The 20,370-nt window shown below is 45.2% G+C and overlaps 2 protein-coding genes and 1 pseudogene across 3 annotated transcripts; all 3 read left to right on the top strand.

Annotated features, from left to right (window-relative positions):
- The first annotated feature begins 4,676 nt into the window (after positions 1-4,676).
- Positions 4,677-6,205, top strand: LOC130869683 (gamma-crystallin D). Its single transcript, XM_057762048.1, has 3 exons — positions 4,677-4,685; positions 4,772-5,014; positions 5,933-6,205. Exons 1-3 carry the CDS (start codon positions 4,677-4,679, stop codon positions 6,203-6,205), a joined length of 525 nt encoding a protein of 174 aa, XP_057618031.1.
- Positions 6,206-13,861: 7,656 nt separating this feature from the next.
- On the top strand, positions 13,862-17,784 carry LOC130869314 (40S ribosomal protein SA-like; annotated as a pseudogene).
- Positions 17,785-17,974: 190 nt separating this feature from the next.
- On the top strand, positions 17,975-19,589 carry LOC130869694 (gamma-crystallin E). 2 transcript variants are annotated; one of them, XM_057762078.1, is made up of 3 exons: positions 17,975-17,983; positions 18,071-18,313; positions 19,317-19,589. In XM_057762078.1, exons 1-3 carry the CDS (start codon positions 17,975-17,977, stop codon positions 19,587-19,589), a joined length of 525 nt encoding a protein of 174 aa, XP_057618061.1. The 2 variants fall into 2 exon arrangements, with proteins under 2 accessions (XP_057618061.1, XP_057618062.1); XM_057762079.1 differs by having other exon boundaries at positions 19,331-19,423.
- Positions 19,590-20,370: the final 781 nt, after the last annotated feature.

Below are 20,370 nucleotides of genomic sequence, written 5' to 3' on the forward strand. Positions count from 1 at the left end.
CCAAGCTACAATGAGCTTGCCACTTCTTTCCAGTTCCAAGAGAGCAGCCCCGAGAAGCCAGGCTCCCATGACTTTCATAGCCAATTGATGATGGCTCTCCTGGTGAATCGCACATCGCGGCAGAAGGTCTGTGCAGGAGTGTGCATGTGTGCGAGTTATGTGTGTGCGTGTGTGTCTATGTGTAGATGCATGTGTGTGTTTGTGTGTGTGCATGCGTGTCTGTGTGCATCCCTTAGCCCTGGATGATCTTAAACTCAGCAATTCCTATTGCCTCTGCTTTCCAAGTGCTGGAATTATCGGCATAAGGGAGAACATTATTTCAGTCTTTTTTAAAAAGCTGTATCCTATCAGAAGCCTCTATCCTAGACAAATTAAGTCTGTAGAGGAAAATAAAACACTATTTAACACACTAGGTTCTCACTGCTAGTCAGCAGAAACAATGCCTCCCCAGCGCAGCAGGCCAAAGGTCCTTAACTTGATATTATTCCTAACATGGAGAAATGCATTTCTGAAATGATTCTGGGGTTGGATTTGGAAACCTTACAAGCAGATAAATTACCCCAAATGTTTATCCTATTTAACTTTACATTCTTGAAACTAAGCAGTTCTCAACATTTTAGGTTTACCAAACCTATTTTCTTCAAATGGAACCAACATAGTCGTGCCATTTTGTTTTGTTTGTTTTTGACTAAGCAAAGATAAAGCAAAAACAAAATTAAAACTAATCAGTCTCCATTCTTATACTGTTTGCGAAATGTTTACAAGAGGACATTTTAACCTCCATAAATATAGAAGTCCCTAATAAGGTGTGTTCCTATCCACGTTCCCACACTTGGCAGCTGCACTTGATTCATAGTTTTTTCAATGGGTCAAAGCAACAGATTTTTCAGACAGGATCTCTATGTCGCCCTGACTGGCCTGGAGCTCACCTTGCAGACCACACTGGCCTCAAACTCAGAGATCTGCCTACCTCTGTCTCTCAGGTACCGTTGTCTCTCAGATATCATTACACCAAGAGTTTGAAAACTCTTGCATGGAGTTGCAAGCTGGTGACTTCAGCTGCCAAGCAGATGACATAAATATCTGAGGGGGAAAATGGTTTTTTTTTAAACAAAAAGAAATGATTGGGGATAAAAATCAAAACTATAACAATTATTGAATGAGCCTGCTCAAGTACAGGCCATTCCAGCCAGAAGAAACCGGTGCCTCATCCGATTGTCCTTAGAGGCTTCATCCAGCAGTAATGGAAGCAGATGCAGAGACCCACAGCCAAACGTTAGGCAGAATCCCACAGACAAGGTGACGAAGGATTGTAGGAGCCAGAGGGGTCGAGGAGACCAGGAAAACAAAGACCATAGAATCAACTAAGCCAGACTCATAGGGGCTCACAGAGACTGAAGTGCCCACCATGGACCTGAATATGTCTGACCTAGATTCTCTGCACATATATTATGATTGTGTAGCTTGATGTTCTTAGCACTGGGAGTGGGCGTGTCTCTGACTCTTGCTTTCCTGTGGGACCCTTTTCTCCTACTGAGTTGGTTCCTCCAGCCTTGATCTGAGGGTTTGTGCCTAGTCTTATTGTAACTTGTGCTGTTTTCTGTTGATATCTCTGGGAGGCCTGCTCTTTTCTGAAGAGAAATGGAGGATGACAAGTGGAACAGGGGGAGAAGGAAGTGGGGGGACTGGGAGATGGAGGGAGGGGAAACTGTTGTCCGGATGTATCATACGAGAGAACAAAGTTAAATAAATAAATAAATAAATAAATAAATAAATAAATAAATAAATAAATAAGAGAAACCCTTGACTCTAAACAAAACAACCACAAAAAGAATGAGTAAAAAAATTATAATATATATAAAATTATAAAAAGTATAAGCCAGACAGTGGTGGCAAATACCTTTAATCCCAGCACTAAGGAAGCAGAGGCAGGAGGATCTCTGAGAGTCTGAGGACAGCCTGGTCTACAGAGTGAGTTTCAGGACAGCCAGGGCTATTACACAGAGAAAGCCTGTCTTGAAAAACAAAACAACAAAAAAATCATGTACCGATTCAAAACATTAGAACATTCCTCTAAATGCCACACCAAAGTACATCGGCTTCCACAGCCCTCAAGGGACCAGTTCTCACCTCCAGGCTAATATGAAAACTGGGGAGACTCCCAATCCACAGACTCCACAGTAATCTCCTATGTGTCCTCTCTCCCCAGGAAAATACCTTAGCATCGTGGAGCCTGAAAAAAATGGGAGAAAGAAACCCCACTAAAGGATGGACATCACGTTTTTCTCTCCACTCCAGTGAAGCAAGACTCAGACGGATGAAATATGTTAATCTCTCAGAAGAGCTGTTTTTACATCCTTCGTCTGCCTGTGGCCTGGCAGCTGCACGGACTGCACAGATTGTCCTAGCTTGGGATGCTGGCTTCTACCATCGCTTAGAGAGCTAGGGTTGATCCTGGGTCGCTTCCGGGGTTAAACGGCTCCTGAGCCAATGATACATACTCACCTCCAGCTTCACCTTCAGAGGCAGCACAGTCACCCCACACCTGACACATGCACACCTCACACACGGTTCAACAGCACGCAGACTCACACCTGACACATGCTCCCCTCACACACGGTTCAACAGCACGCAGACTCACACCTGACACATGCTCCCCTCACACACTGTTCAACAGCACTCAGGCTCACACCTGACACATGCTCCCCTCACACACTGTTCAACAGCACTCAGGCCCACACCTGACACATGCTCACTCACACACGGTTCAACAGCACTCAGGCTCACACCTGACACATGCTCACTCACACACTGTTCAACAGCACGCAGGCCCACACCTGACACATGCTCACCTTACACACTGTGTTCAACAACACGCAGGCTCACACCTGACACATGCTCACTCACACACTGTTCAACAGCACGCAGGCTCACACCTGACACATGCTCACCTTATACACTATGTTCAGCAACATGCAGGCATTGAGTCCTATATAACCTTGTCACTCGTGGAACTTCCTGTAAGCATTTAAACAGAGTCACAGCTTGGCCCACCCATTAGCTTTTCTTGTCTAGAAGAAGTCTGGGGTGTTGCCCTTGTCTGTTCAGTCCGGGGTTAAAATAATGCCTCCACAACGATCAATAAAATCTCCTTGTTTGGGCCCTGAAGATGTGCTCTAAATATAATTTTATATCAACAAAAGCAGTGATTTCACACACACCCCATGTACATGCATGTCCCCTTGTGCTCCTTCCTCCCTGATCCATCCCGTCCAAACTCTTTGGTACTCTGAGTAATAGTTTTCTCCTACTTTACCGTTTTTGCCAATCAACACTTCCCCCGCCCAGAGCCCAAGACTCAGAAAGAACTCCGACAAAAGTAACACTGCTCTCAATTTGTGTTTTATTATTGAAAATGTTCCAATCATAATGACCATCTGTATGAGACACCCTGCCTACCTATTCTCAGCTTTTCTAGATGAGTTTGTAGCATGTGTCTATGTGTGATCAGAAAGCCAGAAACAAGAAAATAATAACTGAAATCATCATATTGTACATAGCTGGGGCTTCAGTTCCTAAGCACCAGCTGACTGAGCCAAAGGCAAGGCCAAGTGCTTCTGTGGGCGAAAGAAGTGTGAGCAATTCTGTGGGCACGAAAGGAGCTAGGCAGCAGCATCTTTCACTCCGCTGCTCCTTCTGCCCCATCTGACTTCTCCAGGCCAATAAATCCCCAGGAAAGACTTCCTAGGGTCCTGCTTCCTGCAGCATTCCAGCCCTGGCTCCTCTGAGTGTTTTTACCTGTTTACCCTCTCTCTCCCACAGAACAAAGGCATAGCCAAGATCCAGCCAGAGCTGTGTACCATGGAGTCTAAGGTCTGATGAGTTTTGTGTTTAGCTGGATTTGGTTTTCTCACTTCCTCAGACTCAAACTTTTCTTTTTATCTCTAAAGTTAAACAAATAAAACTAGTTTCCTTTTCAGTTGGGGACCACACATTGCTAAAATGTTCTACTTTACCTCTAGGGTGCAACAAAGTCACAGACAATACTGGAGACAGTGTTTGCTTGTTCGGAATTTTGGTTTGCTTTGGTTTTTCACAGTGAAAGTGTGAAATTCTGGCAATTCCCTTGGTAAAATTGTTCCAATTTTTTTCTTAGAACCTTTAATTCTAAAAGTCTCCAAAGGACTTGAAATTTTCAGCCTTCAGTTGAGTCTATTCCTGTCCTATTAATCCACGTTGGGGGTTGGGCACCCACAAGCAGTAGTATAGCAGGTCTTACACAATTAGATTTACCACATTAAGACATGCTCTGCTCCCGACTTATACGTTTTTGTTTTGTCTAACTATACAAAGAAGAGTGTGGTCTATGAAATGGCTGAAGCCCTGCTTCTATTATTAAACACACAATGTGCCAAATTACTTTTTTTCAAACAATCTCAATAGCATCAGCTAGCGATAGCAACCCGAACGCTCCCGAGTGAATAGGACAGAAACCCACAATGAGTCCCGTGGGCTATGACAGCAAAGAGAAGAGAGGAGAACATGAAAGTGCCCTGCCTCCCGTGAAGCCCTATTGTGTTGTTCCTGCCAACACAGCAGACCTCCTGCTATATAGACCCTGCTCCCAGCCCTACACACCCAACAGCGCCATTCCATCCGAACCGCCAACACCAGCCATGGGGAAGGTGAGCCCAGGGACCCAGGGCCTAGGGAGGGACCGGCCCTTAGTTCCAATCCACAACAGATGTCTCAGCCTTGCCTTGCCTTCCAGATCACCTTCTATGAGGACCGCGGCTTCCAGGGCCGCCACTATGAGTGCAGCAGCGACCACTCCAACCTGCAGCCCTACTTCAGCCGCTGCAACTCTGTGCGCGTGGACAGTGGCTGCTGGATGCTCTATGAGCAGCCCAACTTCACAGGCTGCCAGTACTTCCTGAGGCGTGGGGACTACCCTGACTACCAGCAGTGGATGGGCCTCAGTGACTCTGTCCGCTCCTGCCGCCTCATCCCCCATGTGAGTCTATATTCTGATCAAAACTGAGTACCCTAATTTCAGGTTAGATGTAGGGCTGAGTCTTTAGGTTAAAAAAAATCCATAAAAGCCAGAATGGATTAGTTCATAGCCCCACCCTCCAACACACACACACACCGAAGAGCAAAGTGTTACCTAGTTACAAATTGGTCCATAAGTATTTGCGCAGTAGGACCGCATTGGCAGTATGGGGGATGTATGAAATCTGCATCCTGTCTTGTGATCATTTAGGTTGAAACAATAGAAAGATTAAATTGTGCTTATATTATATGGTGGTTACTGAACACAGAAGTAATATATTCAAACCATCTTTCCTCTTTTGTACCCTCTTTGTGTCTCTGGGGTTTCCTCCATCTAGTCTAGACAGAGAACTTTTCCTCGACCCAGACAAACACAGATGCTTTACAGCTGCGCCACTTCTATTTCTTGTGTGTTTTAAAATGCTGCCATTTATGAATGACTGGCTCTTGGGTTTAGTGATTTTATATTCCCACTTTGTTCCTCATTGTATTTCTAAATTATTATCTGAGCATCTGAGGCTTTAGATATTTAATATCTTAATGTATTCGAGTATTCGAGTATAAGAACAGGCCCCTCAAATGACAAACCTCAACAACAAGCTGTTAAGGTCAGGATTTTGCTGTGAGGCTTGCTTTACAGTGCAGGAGGTGGTCCCACCCTGGTAGTGTCTGAACTCATTCCCATCTCCTTTTCCTTCCATTTGCTCATAACTTTCTGACCTTAGAACATCACCGAATCTGGCCGCATTGTGACAAGTTTATAAGTAGCCCAGCTAATTAATGTGTCCATCATCTATTTCAAATGGCTCAGGCAAGTGAGGCCATCCTAAGGCTTTAGAACTGTTCCATCACTGCTGGTCTCTGTTTCTGGGCCTGCCAGGCCGGTTCTCACAGGATCAGACTGTACGAGAGGGAAGACTACAGAGGCCAGATGGTAGAGTTCACTGAGGACTGCCCCTCTCTCCAGGACCGATCCCACCTCAATGAGATCCACTCCCTCAATGTGCTGGAGGGCTGCTGGGTCCTCTACGAGATGCCCAACTACCGGGGGCGGCAGTACCTGCTGAGGCCCGGGGAGTACAGGCGCCACCACGACTGGGGCGCCATGAATGCCAGGGTGGGCTCTCTGCGGAGAGTCATGGATTTTTATTGAATTGTTTTTTTACTCTACCCTTTCTCCATCTGGAAGTTAATAAAATATTTTCTGTGTGTTCCTGGCACTAATTTGTTTCTCTTTTTTTCTTTCTCCTGCTTGTTTTATGCTTACTGGTTCAAAACAGGGTTTCAGTATATATCCCATGCTAGCCTCAAACTTGTGTGTATGTATATGTGAGCATGTGTGTGCATGTGTGTATGTGTGCATGTATACATGAGCATGTGTGTACATGTATGTGTGTGCATGTGTGTATGTGTGCATGTATACACGAGCATGTGTGTACATGTATGTGTGTGCGTGTGTATGCATGTGTGTATGTATGTGCATGTGTTTGTTTATGCATGCGTACAGCCCATATATAGAAAACTTGGAGGTTAACCTGGCTGTTAGTTGTGAGCCATCTACTTTGGGTCCCTTTGCAACAGGCCTGTGCTGGCCTGGCCTAATGCATAGGCCAGAATCACTGGCCTAGGGGCCCACACAGATTCCTCTCTGATGCCATGATGCTCAGATTACAAGTGCCAGTCACCAGGCCAGGATTTTCACAGGGGTCTGGGCATCAAACTCAGACCCTTATGATCACAAAGCAAGTGCTATATGGACTGAGCATCTCTCTGGTTCAAACTTGAGATGCTTTTGATTCAGCCTCCACACTGCCGGGATGACAGATGTGCACCACCCTGCCCAGCACAGTAGTGTGCTTAAATGTGAATGCATACCACACACACACACACACACACACACACACACACACTGCAAGTAACAACCACAGTGTGTGATCCATGAGTAACAAATTTTCACGGTAGAGGTACACATTCACATGAAGAGAACTTTACAGTTTATAAAACATCTTTATGGGCTGGAGAGCTGCCTCAGAGCATAAGGTCACCTTCATATGTAGAGAACTTTACAATTTATAAAACATCTGTATGGCTGGAGAGCTGCCTCAGAGGGTGAGGGCACTTTTGAGGATCCAGGTCAAGTTGCCAGCACCAATATGGTGGCTCACAGCTGTCTGTAACTCTAGTTCCAGAGGACATAACACCCTCTTCTGACATAGAAAGGCACACGTTATATATACATATATGCAGGCAAAACACTCATATAAAGTAAGAGCTTATACAATGTTTTTAAAAGTAAAAATAAAATACCTTCATAGCACGTTTTCATTTGAGTCTCCAGCCTGTGAAAAACATTCTAACTTCATTGATGGGAGCAGAAGCCGATTCAGAGTCCCACAGGCAAACCTTAGGAGGAGCTTGGGAGTCCTGGGAAGGAAGGATTGGAGGAACCAAAGGGATCAGGGACACCAATAGGACACAACCCACAGGACCAACGAACTGGGACTCGTGGGAGTTTGCAGAGATCAGGGAGTCTGCAAATAGTTATGACCGAATAGCTCAGTGTTCTTGTGGGCTCCTAACAGTGGGAGCAAGAGCTGTCTCTGAGTAGCTCAGTGTTCTTGTGGGTCTCCTAACAGTGAGAGCAAGAGCTGTCTCTGACTCCTTTGCCTATCTGTGGGACCCTTTTCTTACTACTGGGTGCCTTGTCCAGCCTTGATGTGATGACATGTGCCTGGTCCCACAGTAGCTCGTTGTGTTATGTGTGGTTGATGTCCTCTTGCCTGAGGAGAGGTGGAAATGGGGGCAGATCTGGGGAAGAGGGGAAATAGGGGTGGGGAGACTAGGGGAATGGAAAGAATGGGAAATTTTGACGGAGATAAGTGAGAGAAAAATTAAAACAAAACGAAACAAAAACATGATGCTTCAAACCAGATGATTAGAAATATCTATGATCAGTTTCTTTGAGGAGTGACCATCTTGAAACCAAGATTCAAAGAAGGTGTCCTGATTTGAAATCGGGTTTCTAAGATTGGGTTCCATAAGGGACTTCAGAACATCTCTCTCCCTTTCTCTCTCTCTCTCTCTCTCTCTCTCTCTCTCTCTTTCTCTCTCTCTCTCTCTCTCTCTCTCTCTCTCTGTGTGTGTGTGTGTGTCTCTGTCTCTGTCTCTCTCTCTCCTTTTCTATTTAACTGGATGTTTTGCCTGCATGTATATCTGTGAACCACTTGATGGTTGGTGCCCACAGGGGCTGTTGGGCCCCCCGGAACTTGAGTTACAGACAACTGTGAGTCGCCATGTGGGTGCTGGAAATAGAACCAGATTCCTCGGGAAGAGCAGTCAGGTCTCTTAACTAAAAGCCCTCTCTCCAGCCCTTTCAAAGCACTTCTGATCCCCCAAAAGTGGTATAAAAAGGAGGAGTTTGCAAATCTCTTCCAGACTCCCTTTCTGCTGTGGTGGTCACCTCATACCAAAGTGGCCAAGGACAAATAATTAGAGGAACATACAGAGTAGAGGGAAAACCTCCACTTGCCCAGTCGAAAGGGCAGAAGCTCCAGAAGTATGCCCCCATTACTCCAGTCACCTTACACCAAGAAGGTGATACTCAGGAAGGAAAGGACATACAAAGTTCAGAGATGCTGACCTCGGTGTTCTCAAAGCTCTGAATCAACACCAACAACCCTTACCTTGAGATTTCTTGTAATGGGGGTAAAATAGATCCGTGTGTACATAAACCCCGGAAGTGGGTGCTCTGTTTTTGTTAGTTCAATATATATGTGTAGCGGACACAAAACAGGTTGCTGTTTTTCCAAAAATTACTGGTTTTCATTATGGAATCATGGAGATTCATGTCAAAGTAATGACAGCACAGACTTCAGGTTCTTACCATGGGATTAGTGCAAACAACCAATGAAGAACTGAGTTTAAGTACATGGATAATTCATAGCTTCATCCTTGTTGTGTAGACATGCACAAAGTCATACATGCTTATACAATCTTGTACACAACACAACATGTGTTAGCACACTATGAACAAGGCCCTAGGAAGCCAAGACCTCATTCACTTATGTTGGCGCTCTCCTTGCCTCTTGTTTTTACTACCTTCTCTTCTGTTATACTGCTGTGGCCATTGCTAGAGTTTTTAGAAAGAAACCTACTTGTAAGTGCTTAAACACTAATCTGGTTGTATCTTTTCTCTCCTCTACAGGATGGAACTGAAGTCTGGTACCATGCACTTGGTCAAAAGTCTTGGTTTTTGACTCTTGGAGGTCATAGGTCCTAGTTGGAAAACTCCTACTGTTGCTTTTGCTAAATGGATATGATGTGCCTATCAGATTGCCTTCTAAATAATTATCTTTAATCCCCTATATTAGTGTCACTGCCAGCTTTGGTCAGGGCAGTTTCTTTTTGCAGTGGGCAGCAAGAGGTGCAGAGAGAGAGAGATGCATGACTGGTCAAAGCCCAGAGAATAAAAGTGAGGATTGAGTGTTCAGCCATAAATGGTACCTCTATATAACACTGCCCAAGGCTCAGGGAACATTGTGGGGAAAAAAACTGTAAGAGCCTGGGGATGAGGTGAAGTCTGGAGGAATAATGTCTTTCCATCATAGCCATGTGTCTTAGTTAAATTTCTGTCATTATGATAAAGCACCAAATAACAAGGCAACTTATGAAAGAAAGTGTTTAATTTGGTTTATAGTCTCAGAGAGTCAGAGTCTGTGATGACAGACTGAGGGAAATGAGAGCTCTCATCCTGGTATGTCAGATTTGTGTGAGAGAGAGAGACAGACAGACAGAGACAGAGACAGAGACAAACAGAGAGACAGACAGACAGAGAGCACAATGGGTATCACATGAGTCTTCTGAAACCTCAAAGTTACACCTAATGACATACTTTCTCCAACAAGGCCAAATCTCTGAATCCTTCTCCAATAGTTCAGCCAACTGGGGACCAAGTATCCAAATATATGAGCCTCTGAGGACCATTATCATTTAACCACCATACATGGCACTTTTGAACTCACAGCTTTGATTCCCTGCACGAGACCTGCATAAGATCAATATCCTGTTCAGGAATTGGGAGGGGTCCAAGAGAGTCACTAAAGGTTGTTTGGGGATAGAGAAATTTCTTCATTGCTGTGACCACTAGTAAGATGCTTGTGTTCCTTTCAAAAGCCTTTCGCCCAACCTTAATGAAACCTTGATAACTCATTGGTTTGTTGGGGGAGGGGGAGAAGAAAGGAAAGTAGACCAGGGCCAGACTATCAGGGAAGAAGATGCATTATATACATCTACAAAAATATCATAATGAAATCCATTATTATGTGTAGTTAATAAATGTTAATTAAAAAGACAAATGTTTTTAAGTGTCAAAAAGGCCTAAAAGACCTAAAAACAACAACAGTTTTACACTGTTTCTCCACTACCCATAACAAAAATTCTTGCTTCTCTGAGAAACTAGCCCCAACCCACCAGTTTATCATTTTTTACCTAACCACAGTCACCCCTTGCTCTCACCTCCACACACAACAAATGATTCCACAGCCCTTTACCCTTCCTTAGATCTTCCTCACCTGCCTGTGAGCTGCTGCTCCTCCACCTAGTCTTCAAGCCAGCTCGAAGTATCCTAATCCCACAGCCAGAATGAGATCAGAGTTGGCTGGGCTGTTTTAGACTCAAGAGCAAAACCAAGTCCATGTTAAACAGACAAGCAAGGTGGAAACCTGTTACTTCAGCAGCTAGAAGTCTTGGGGTAACACCAGAATTAAGGATAGTTGATCCATCAGGCTGACAAGAACAGCCTCAGGCTGTTGTGTCCTGCCTTAACCAGCATCTGTATCATCCTGGAGTTGGTATCCTTGGTAACCAAAGGTGACTGTAAGATGCAACAAGAAAGGATGAATGAAGGAAAACACCAAGAGCAGTCTTTAGCCACAGTTACAACTATGCGTAGAGTGCACATCCCCACGTCTAAAGAGGACCTAAAACATCATCAGATTCTTGGGAGTAGCGTAAAGAAACAAGAAAAGAGCGAGCAAATGATGACAGAGAGAGGAAACACAAGGTGAGCAAAATGCCAACTGAAAAGAAAATTTAAAATATTAATGTTATTATTTTTATAATATTAAAAGAAATTTACTTCTTAACACTTATTAATTCTCTTATAAGCCTTGGGATTGACAAACTACCAGGATGGAACCTACAGTTGGCACATTCATACTCCCTTAGTTGTGCTGATAAAGAATGCTATGAGGAGCTAGAGACATAGCTCAGCATTTAAGAACCCTTCCTGCTCCAGCCTGGTCTACAGAGCTGTAGTAGGAGGCCGTTTGTTTGTTTCCGGCTACTCAGCCCCAAAATAATCACACAGAAACTGTATTATTTAAATTGCTGCTTGGCCCATTAGCTCTTGCTTCTTATTGGCTAACTCTTATATTAATTTAATCCATTTCTATTAATCTGTGTATTGCCACAGGCTGTGGCTTACCAGGTAAAGTTCCAGCATCTGTCTCCAGTGGGGCTACATGGCTTCTCTCTGACTCCACCTACTTTCTCCCAGCATTCAGTATAGTTTTCCTGCCTAGCTTTACTCTGCCCCATCAGGGCAAGCCAGCTTCTTTATTCATTAACCAATAAAGGCAACACATAGGCAGAAGAACCTCCCACATCACAGGATGAGTTCTAGGACAGTCTCGAGCTACACAGAAAAACCCTGTCTCAAAACAAAAAAAAAACAACAACTGTAACAAGATTAATTTAAAAAAAAAAAAACCCAGACAGATATTGGGATTCAACCTGAAGATCAGAAAAGCAAAACAGCCAGCCACTGGCTCGTACCTCTACTTCAGTCTGAAATGGTGATCTTGCCTCCAGGAATCCTCAGAATGAGACTGTTCTTGAGAGCTATATCCCCCCATCTTATATTTTTTCTCTGGAATTATAATTAAAGCCCAGGATGATCCAACATTTCAGAGAACCTCTGTTGCAGTTTCTTCTAAGTTCTGCATCAAGAACAATTTCAAGGCTGCTGGCTGAGATGATCCAGCCTCACAGAATATTCCAGTCAGGACATGGCCATAATTCTAAATTTTCATTAGGTCCCCATAAGATTACTATCACCCCCAATCAGCAGGAAGTAGCCTAGAAAACTATGCCCACATTCCCCCAAAAAATGGATTATGGATGTTTGTCTTTGTTTAGTGTGTTGGTTACAAGTTGTTATGGATAATGGTCAGGAAAAAAAAGCCAAACAAAGGAGATCAGATCAGAGTCTTGTTTTAAAAAGAAAAAGAGGGGAACTGCTGTGGAATAATGCTTTTGTACACAGTAAAGATTTGTCACTTAATAAAATAATTTTGTTGATTGGTTTAATAAAATGCTGATTGTATTAAAATTTTATAAAATGTAGCCAGGTAGGAAGTATAGGTGGAGCAACCAGACTAAAAGCATTCTGGGAAGAGGAAAGGCAGAGATGCTGTCACCAGCCAGATGTAGAAGAAGCAAGATGAGAACACCTCACTGAGAAAAGGTACCAAGTCACAGGGCTAAACATAGACAAGAATTATGGGTCAATTTAAGTTGTAAGAATTAGTTAGTAATAAGTCTGAACTAATAGGCCAAACAATTTATAATTAATATAAGCCTCTGTATGTTTCTTTGGGACTGAATGGCTGTGGGAGTGAGTGGGATAGAAATTTCCATCTACAAACAGCAACGAAAAGAACACTGGCTGCTCTTCCAGAGGACTTGGGTTCAGTTCCCCACACTCCCATTGCAGGTCACAACTCTCCATAACTTCATTTCCAGGGGATCCACTGTCCTCTTCTGACCTCTACTGTCACTGAACATGCATCTTGCATATACATACACTCAGATACACACAAACACATGAAATAAATATTTTTTGAAAAAGAATGTCATAAGAGCAGCAGAGAAGTCAAGCACAGATATAAGCCTGTAGTGCCAGCACTGAGGAGGTCAGGGTCTCAAGGCCAACATCCCCGAGGCCAGCATTCTCAAGGCCAACATCCCTGAGGCCAGCATTCTTAAGACCAACATCCCTAAGACCAGCAATCTCAAGGCCAACATCCCTGAGGCTAGCATCCTCAAGGCCAACAACCCTAAGACCAGCATCCTCAAGGCCAACATCCCTGAGGCCAGCATCCTTAAGACCTGCATTCCTGCATCCTCTGTCACTCTCTGTCTTACTCCTTTTAGGCAGGGTCCCTTCCTGAACCCAGAGCTCTTGTTTTTTGTTTTCAGCAAGGTTGCCAGTCAGTTCCCACAGTCCTCCTGTCTCCTCCCACACAGCTCTGGGTTTGCAGGTCCACAGAAGACCACACCTTGTTATCACATAAGACCACAGCTTATTCTATAGGTGCTGACATCTGAATTTAAGTCCTCAGAGTTGTCCAACAAGTACTGTTACCCATAGAGCCATCTCTCCAGCCTCCGGTAACAGTAATTTTCAAAGGAAGCATCTGTTGCTGTTTGATTTTGAAGTAAATATTTCCATGACCCAAAATGTTGATATGTAAATAAAAATTTAAAAATAATGAGCTACTCTTAATTCAACTTCTCCTGGAAGTAAGTGCTGTGTAAGCACAGTTGATATTTTGATTCATATGATTTTAAGTGTATCTTAGCCATCATACTGTTTGATACTACCACTGTGTACTTCTGGAAGTTTTCATCATTCCAGACTGCAATTTTGCCCTCATTAAACATCAACTCCCTGCTTTCAGCGCTGCCCCTGGTGGGTCCATAGGTGTTGTTCTTGATTCCCGACGTAACTTAAAGGGAAACTTACACAATGTCCGGAGCCCTTGATGTCCTGCAGATGAAGGAAGAGGATGTCCTCAAATTCCTCACCGCAGGCACCCACTTAGGTGGCACCAACCTCGACTTTCAGATGGAGCAGTTCATCTACAAAAGGAAAAGCGACAGCATCCACATCATCAGTCTGAAGAGGACCCGGGAGAAGCTGTTGCTTGCAGCTAGGGCTATTGTTGCCATCGAGAACCCTGCTGATGTCAGCGTCATCTCCTCCAGGAATACTGGGCAACGAGCCTTGCTGAAGTTTCCTGCCGCCACTGAAGCCACACCATTGCTGGCCGTTTCACCCCAGGGACCTTCACTAACCAAATGCAGGCAGCCTTCAGGGAGCCACGACTCTTAGTGGTGACTAATCCCAGGGCTGACCACCAGCCCCTCACAGAGGCGTCTTATGTGAACCTGTCCACCATTGCCCTGTGTAACACAGACTCGCCTCTGCATTACGTGGACATCACCACCCCGTGCAACAACAAGGGAGCTCACTCAGTTGGCCTGATGTGGTGGATGCTGGGCCAGGAAGTACTCCGCATGCGTGACACTATCTCCCAAGAGCACCCATGGGAGGTTATGCCTGATCTTTACTTCTACAGAGACCCAGAGGAGATTGAGAAGGAAGAACAGGCTGCTGTTGAGAAAGCTGTGACCAAGGAGGAATTTCAGGGCAAATGGACCGCACCAGCTCCTGAGTTCACTGCTGCTCAAACAGAGGTGGCTGACTGGTCTGAGGTGTGCAGGTGCCCTAGGTGCCCATCCCTACTGAAGACTGGAGTGCCCAGCCAGCCACTGAGGATTGGTCAGCAGCTCCCACAGCGCAGGCCACCAAGTGGGTTGGAGCCACCACTGAGTGGTCCAGAGCTCCTCTGCAGACACCTGAGCAAAGAGGGAAAAGGTGGAAGGAAAATAAAGTTCCCACAAGCTGTCAAAAAACAAACAAACAAAAAAATCAACTCCCCGTTCCCCACACTCTAAAGCATCCTTCATTTTGTTTCCACTCTCTGTATTTAGGTATCTTAAATAAATGGCATCAGAGCATTTTTGTCGCCTTTTGTGGCTTAGTTTAATGTATTTTCTCTGCTGAGTGACCTTAACATTCTTGTGAAAGTCCTTTAAAAACACATATAAAGCCTTTTTTTTTTTCAGGATTCCTGACTATTCCGTTAATCTATACATCTGAGTTTGCACTGGTACACACTGTGTGTGTGTGTGTGTGTGTGTGTGTGTGTGTGTGTGTGGTTTGTTTATTGGTTGGTTGGTTTTCTGAGACAGGATTTCTCTGTGTAGCTTTGGAGCCTGTCCTGGAACTCGCTTCAAAGACCAGGCTGGCCTCACTTTTACAGAGATCTGCCTGCCTTTGCCTCCCAAGTGCTGGGATTAAAGGCTTGCGCTACCAGCGCCCGGCTACCACAGTTTTTATTACCATCGATTTGTAATGAATTTTAGAATCAGGAATTAGAAGCTTTCCAAATTTATTCTTTTCCAAGTTTGTTTTGGCTGTTTGGGTCCTTTGAGATGTCAGGGTGCAGTTTTCTATTTCTGAATAAAAGGTTGCTGGGGTTTTGATAGAGTTGCTTTGGGTACCCTGTGGGTAGTTGTGACATCTAAATGATACTGAAGATTCTGATACACAAGGCAAGATTTCTTTCTATATGTTTACAACTTCTCTACCTTTATCTTCAGAGCTGTTTTTATAGTTTTATGTTTGACATACTTACTTTTCCCCCTTAACATATGGTGAATATTTTCTATATCCTTATATAAATTCTCAGGTTTTTGAGATGATTTTGATTGCCACAGAGCAACTCATCAAACAGATGTTTCATAATTTATTTAATTCACATACTATTCTGAACTTTTTTAGTTTTGGTTTTTTGAGACAGGGTTTCTCTGTATATCTCTGGCCGTCCTGAAACTCACTCTATCCACCAACTTGGCCTTGAACTCACAAAGATCCTCCTGCCTCTGCCTCCCTCAGTGCTGGAATTAAAGGTGTGTGCCACTACCACCCAGTTCTGGACATTTCTTTATATCTAATTTTTAGATAACTGTCTCTGTCTTTTTATACACTTTTAACTATGTCCTTCAGACAGATTCTAGAGATGTTCATATTAGATCAAAAGAATAAGGACTGAACTTTCAAAAATATATATATAACAGCCAGGTGGGGGTGGAGCATACCTTTAATCCCAGCACTCAGGAGGCAGAGACAGTTGGATCTCTGTGAGTTTGAGGTCAGCCTAGTCTACGGAGTGAGTTTTAGGACAACCAGGGCTATGCAGAGAAACCCTGTCTCAAAAAATCAAACAAACTAACTAAGAAACAAATGTCCATATCTGTATATACACACACATCAGGGGCTGGAGAAATAGAACAGTTATGAACCCTGGCTGCTCTTCCAGAAGACTCAAGCCCCAGTACATGCAGTGACTCACAACCATCCGTGACTCCAGTTTTGGGTGATACAAACCCCATTTTCTGACTACTGCAAGAACTGGGGGTGCATGTGGTATATACGCAAGCAAAATGTTCATACAGATAAAATAAATCTTTTAAAAATTATAAAAAATAAATAAATAATAATGTACATCAGAGGTGCCTTGTTTTGGTACAAGACTATAGTTCCAAGATGGAGTAAACAATGGCTCTATACCTAACCAACAGGGGGCAGAGGGAGCACAGGAACAAGCAGGATGTTTAGCCAGAAACTGTCCTCAAGATGAACCCCAAGAGGAGGGGTAGACCCCTGGGCCCTACATGAATCAATCCAGTTAATTTTGTTCAAGGAAAACAATTTCGAGTATGGGACCCAGGCACTAAGAACTCTACTTCGGAATGAGACGGAGTGTTGAGGCCAGAGCAACTTCCTCAAAGGTGACGGTTCTCAAGGCCAAGGGGAAAGGAGATTTGGTTTTCCAGGACAACTAGAAGAGCAATCCTGGCTGTCACAGTTAGATGAACGGGCCAGCTGATGCCTGCAGGTAGGGACAGAATGCTAAGAAGCATCTTGCATTGCTTAAGACAGCATGTTTCAGCCCAAATGTCAGCATTGTGCCAAGGTTGAGAAGCCTTGCTTTAAAGAGAGTGAGGTACCTGTTGGTGCTGGGAGTCTTGGGCACAGGAGGAGAGTCCAGCCCGGGTAACCAGTGTGTTCGCTACAGGGTACAGGGTTTGCTCCAGCACAATGAAGGCAGTCTGCGAGATTGTGTGATTTCAGATGCTGTCCTTACAAATTCCCTTGCATTTACCGGCAACTGGAACGAACTGGGTTGTGTTCCCAGCAAAACATTAATAGAAACTTACCAGTGTAATAATGATGGGACTGATTGCACTCACACTCAGGGTTCAGGACTGAGGAGTCTACACAGTGCTTCTTTAGGCATCGTTAGTTCTCTGGTTCCCAGCTGATCAATACAGAGCTTTTAAGAAAGCTCTTCTTTGTTTGTTTGTTTGGTTGGTTTTGTTTTTCAATAGAAGGTTTCTTTGTGTAACCCCTGGCTGTCCTGGACCTCACTTTGTAGACCAGACTGGCTTTGAACTCTCAGAAATCCTCCTGCTTCCGCCTTCAGAGTGCACCACCATCCCCTGCAGTAAGAAAGTTCTTCAGGACACAGCAGAATCCCATTCGACCCCCACCACCTGTGAAGGTTCATTCAAGTGATCTTCCACCTTTTCCCTTGAAATGTTAGCAGGCCGGGTAACTATCCTGCCTTGTTATTCGAACACACATTGTCTGGATTTGTAAAAGGTAGCTAAAGTATTTCCTTACAAAGGTTAATCAGTTAAGCACCTTTGCTCCGTTTCAGTTTCCCAAATCCGCTTCATCTAAAGCACAGAGCAGCATCAACTGACCCTTTAAACCAGGTCAACGATTCGTCATCCATTCGAAAGCTCTGGACAGACTAAGAGAAAACGTACAATAACCCACGCCTCCCCCACAGTCATTCTATAGAAAGGAGAGAGAGAAAGCGCCAGTCCCACCGCGTGCTCCTTTTGTGTTGTTCCTGCCAACACAGCAGACCTCCTGCTATATAGACCCTGCTCCCAGCCCTACACACCCAACAGTGCCATCCCATCCGAACTGCCAACACCAGTCATGGGGAAGGTGAGTCCAGGGCACCCAGGGCCTGGGGAGGGACCGGCCCTTAGTTTCAATCCACAACAGATGTCTAAGCCTTGCCTTGCCTTCCAGATCACCTTCTATGAGGACCGCGGCTTCCAGGGTCGCCACTATGAGTGCAGCAGCGACCACTCCAACCTGCAGCCCTACTTCAGCCGCTGCAACTCTGTGCGCGTGGACAGTGGCTGCTGGATGCTCTATGAGCAGCCCAACTTCACAGGCTGCCAGTACTTCCTGAGGCGTGGGGACTACCCTGACTACCAGCAGTGGATGGGCCTCAGCGACTCTGTCCGCTCCTGCCGCCTCATCCCCCACGTGAGTCCTTCCCTGCGCCCCACCACCACCCCCTACAGTCGGCTGGCTCTGAGTTCTTTGCTTACTAAGTTCTCCAAGGTTCCCTTGAAAACATGTCTGAAGTAAAGTTCTCCACTGGTCATTTTCATTTATTTTGCTGAAATCAAACTCGCCAGTGCTGGGACTAAGCAGAGGACCGTTTGGTTCTGAGCCTCTGGGCCCTGGGAGTGAATGCCAGCAGGCTGCCTGGTGAACTGAGGCCGTTCACCCCTGTTTCCGACTTCATGAACTTATCAGGCCTGGTCAAACAGGGCTGAGCTGACAGGAATAGCTGAGTTAGATAACGCCTGCCAAGAGATGGGAAAACGGGATTTCAAAGCTTTGGGGACACCCTGCTGCTATCCAAGGGGAGCCCCAACAGTTTGGATCCCATCTATTGTCTAATACGGGGAACATGCCACTTCTGTGAGGGTGAACCCTCCTTTGGATATTAGTCATAGCCTCCTGCTTCTTCCTCCCTCCCTCCTTCCATCCCTCCCTCCCTCCCTCCTCAATCTTTAAGAAAGCCTTCCTCTACAGCCTATGGGTGCCAGGACCTGGGGCAACAAAAAAGATACCTGAATTCTCCATCCTCTTCATATGGAAGAGGCTACTGAGATTCAAGACGGTGGCTTTTGCTAAGGTTACATTTGGTTTTTCATTGTAATATCAAATTATTTTTATACTTTTCAAAAAGAGCCTCAGACCACCATGAATCTGGGGAGGGGAGACAGAAAAATAGTTGCTTAAAAATGGCGCTGAGGAGAAGCAGTGTGTCTACGACAGTGCCAGAGAACAGTGGGTGGTGGTGACCTCCTGAGTTTCACTGTGTGCGTCCTCCTGAACTACGCACTGTGGTCTTTCTTCCAGTTCAGTCACCTCTGGTATAGAAAAGGAAGGGGCCCATCCCCCAGGCAGCATGTGCTGACTGCCAAGCTCAGGTCAGGTTTTCTAACGTCCCCTTGTCTACTCTGCGTGCGCACAGTCCAGCTCTCACAGGATCAGGATCTACGAGCGCGAGGACTACAGAGGTCAGATGGTGGAGATCACCGACGACTGCTCCCACCTCCAGGACCGCTTCCACTTGAGTGACTTCCACTCCTTCCACGTGCTGGAAGGCTACTGGGTCCTCTACGAGATGCCCAACTACCGGGGGCAGCAGTACCTGCTGAGGCCCGGGGAGTACAGGCGCTACCACGACTGGGGCGCCGTGAATGCCAGGGTGGGCTCTCTGAGGAGAATCGTGGATTTCTACTGAAATATTTTTACTCTACCCTTTCTCCATCTGGACATTAATAAAATATTTCCTGTGTGTTTCATGCAATAATGGAGTCGTCGGTTTCTTTCACCCTCAGGGGAGGGGACAGCAGAACTATAGCCAGAAATGATGTGGATGGTCCCATGCATTTGGTGGGTGGGAAAGGGAAGGCGGATGAAGACACAGGCAGCTTAAGACAGCACAGATCTTCCCGGGAAACTGGAAGTGGGGGTGTCTCTGTGTCAGGTCCTACCTCCTTCTGTTTACTAGCTGGGGGTTTTAGGGTCAGGGAGAGGGGCTTGAAAAGTGTTCCTTTTGGCCCCACTGTTGGCCAAAACTAAAGCAACCAGTGAGCAGTCAGCTCAAGGACATTCGGAGAGCCATCCATCTTTCCCACCTGACCATTGCTGGGGATCCACCGGGCAGGGTAGTCAACAGTGTAGAGAAAAAAGTGACAATGTTTCTACAAATCAAATCACGGTAGTTAGAGAAATGGTCGTAGCTCATCCGGAATGGAGGAGGGGTCCCAAAATACCATGGCCCTGGCTAACACCTGGGTCCAGCCCACTCACTAGCTTCAAGTGGTGGGTTACATCACTTGGCACTTCTGTGCCTCAGTTTTCTAGTTTGTGAAGAAAGGGGCAATAGTCCTGGGTAGATGAAGATCAAATATGCATTTTGTGATCTGTTTGTGGCAATTCTTTTATAGTGGAGCCAGGCTCAAGGTAACTGCTGCTGTCCATGAGAATTTGTAACCTAAAGCTACAATGAAACACTTCTT

The sequence above is a fragment of the Chionomys nivalis genome, chromosome 2 (genome assembly GCF_950005125.1).
Source record: "Chionomys nivalis chromosome 2, mChiNiv1.1, whole genome shotgun sequence".
NCBI classification, from domain to species: Eukaryota; Metazoa; Chordata; class Mammalia; order Rodentia; family Cricetidae; genus Chionomys; species Chionomys nivalis.

Bases quoted from the DNA above. Each gene is read 5' to 3' on its own strand.
- LOC130869683 (XM_057762048.1), top strand. The intron at 5,015-5,932 runs GTGAGTCTATAT...TGGGCCTGCCAG, and splicing joins CCTGCCGCCTCATCCCCCAT to GCCGGTTCTCACAGGATCAG.
- LOC130869694 (XM_057762078.1), top strand. The intron at 18,314-19,316 runs GTGAGTCCTTCC...GCGTGCGCACAG, and splicing joins CCTGCCGCCTCATCCCCCAC to TCCAGCTCTCACAGGATCAG.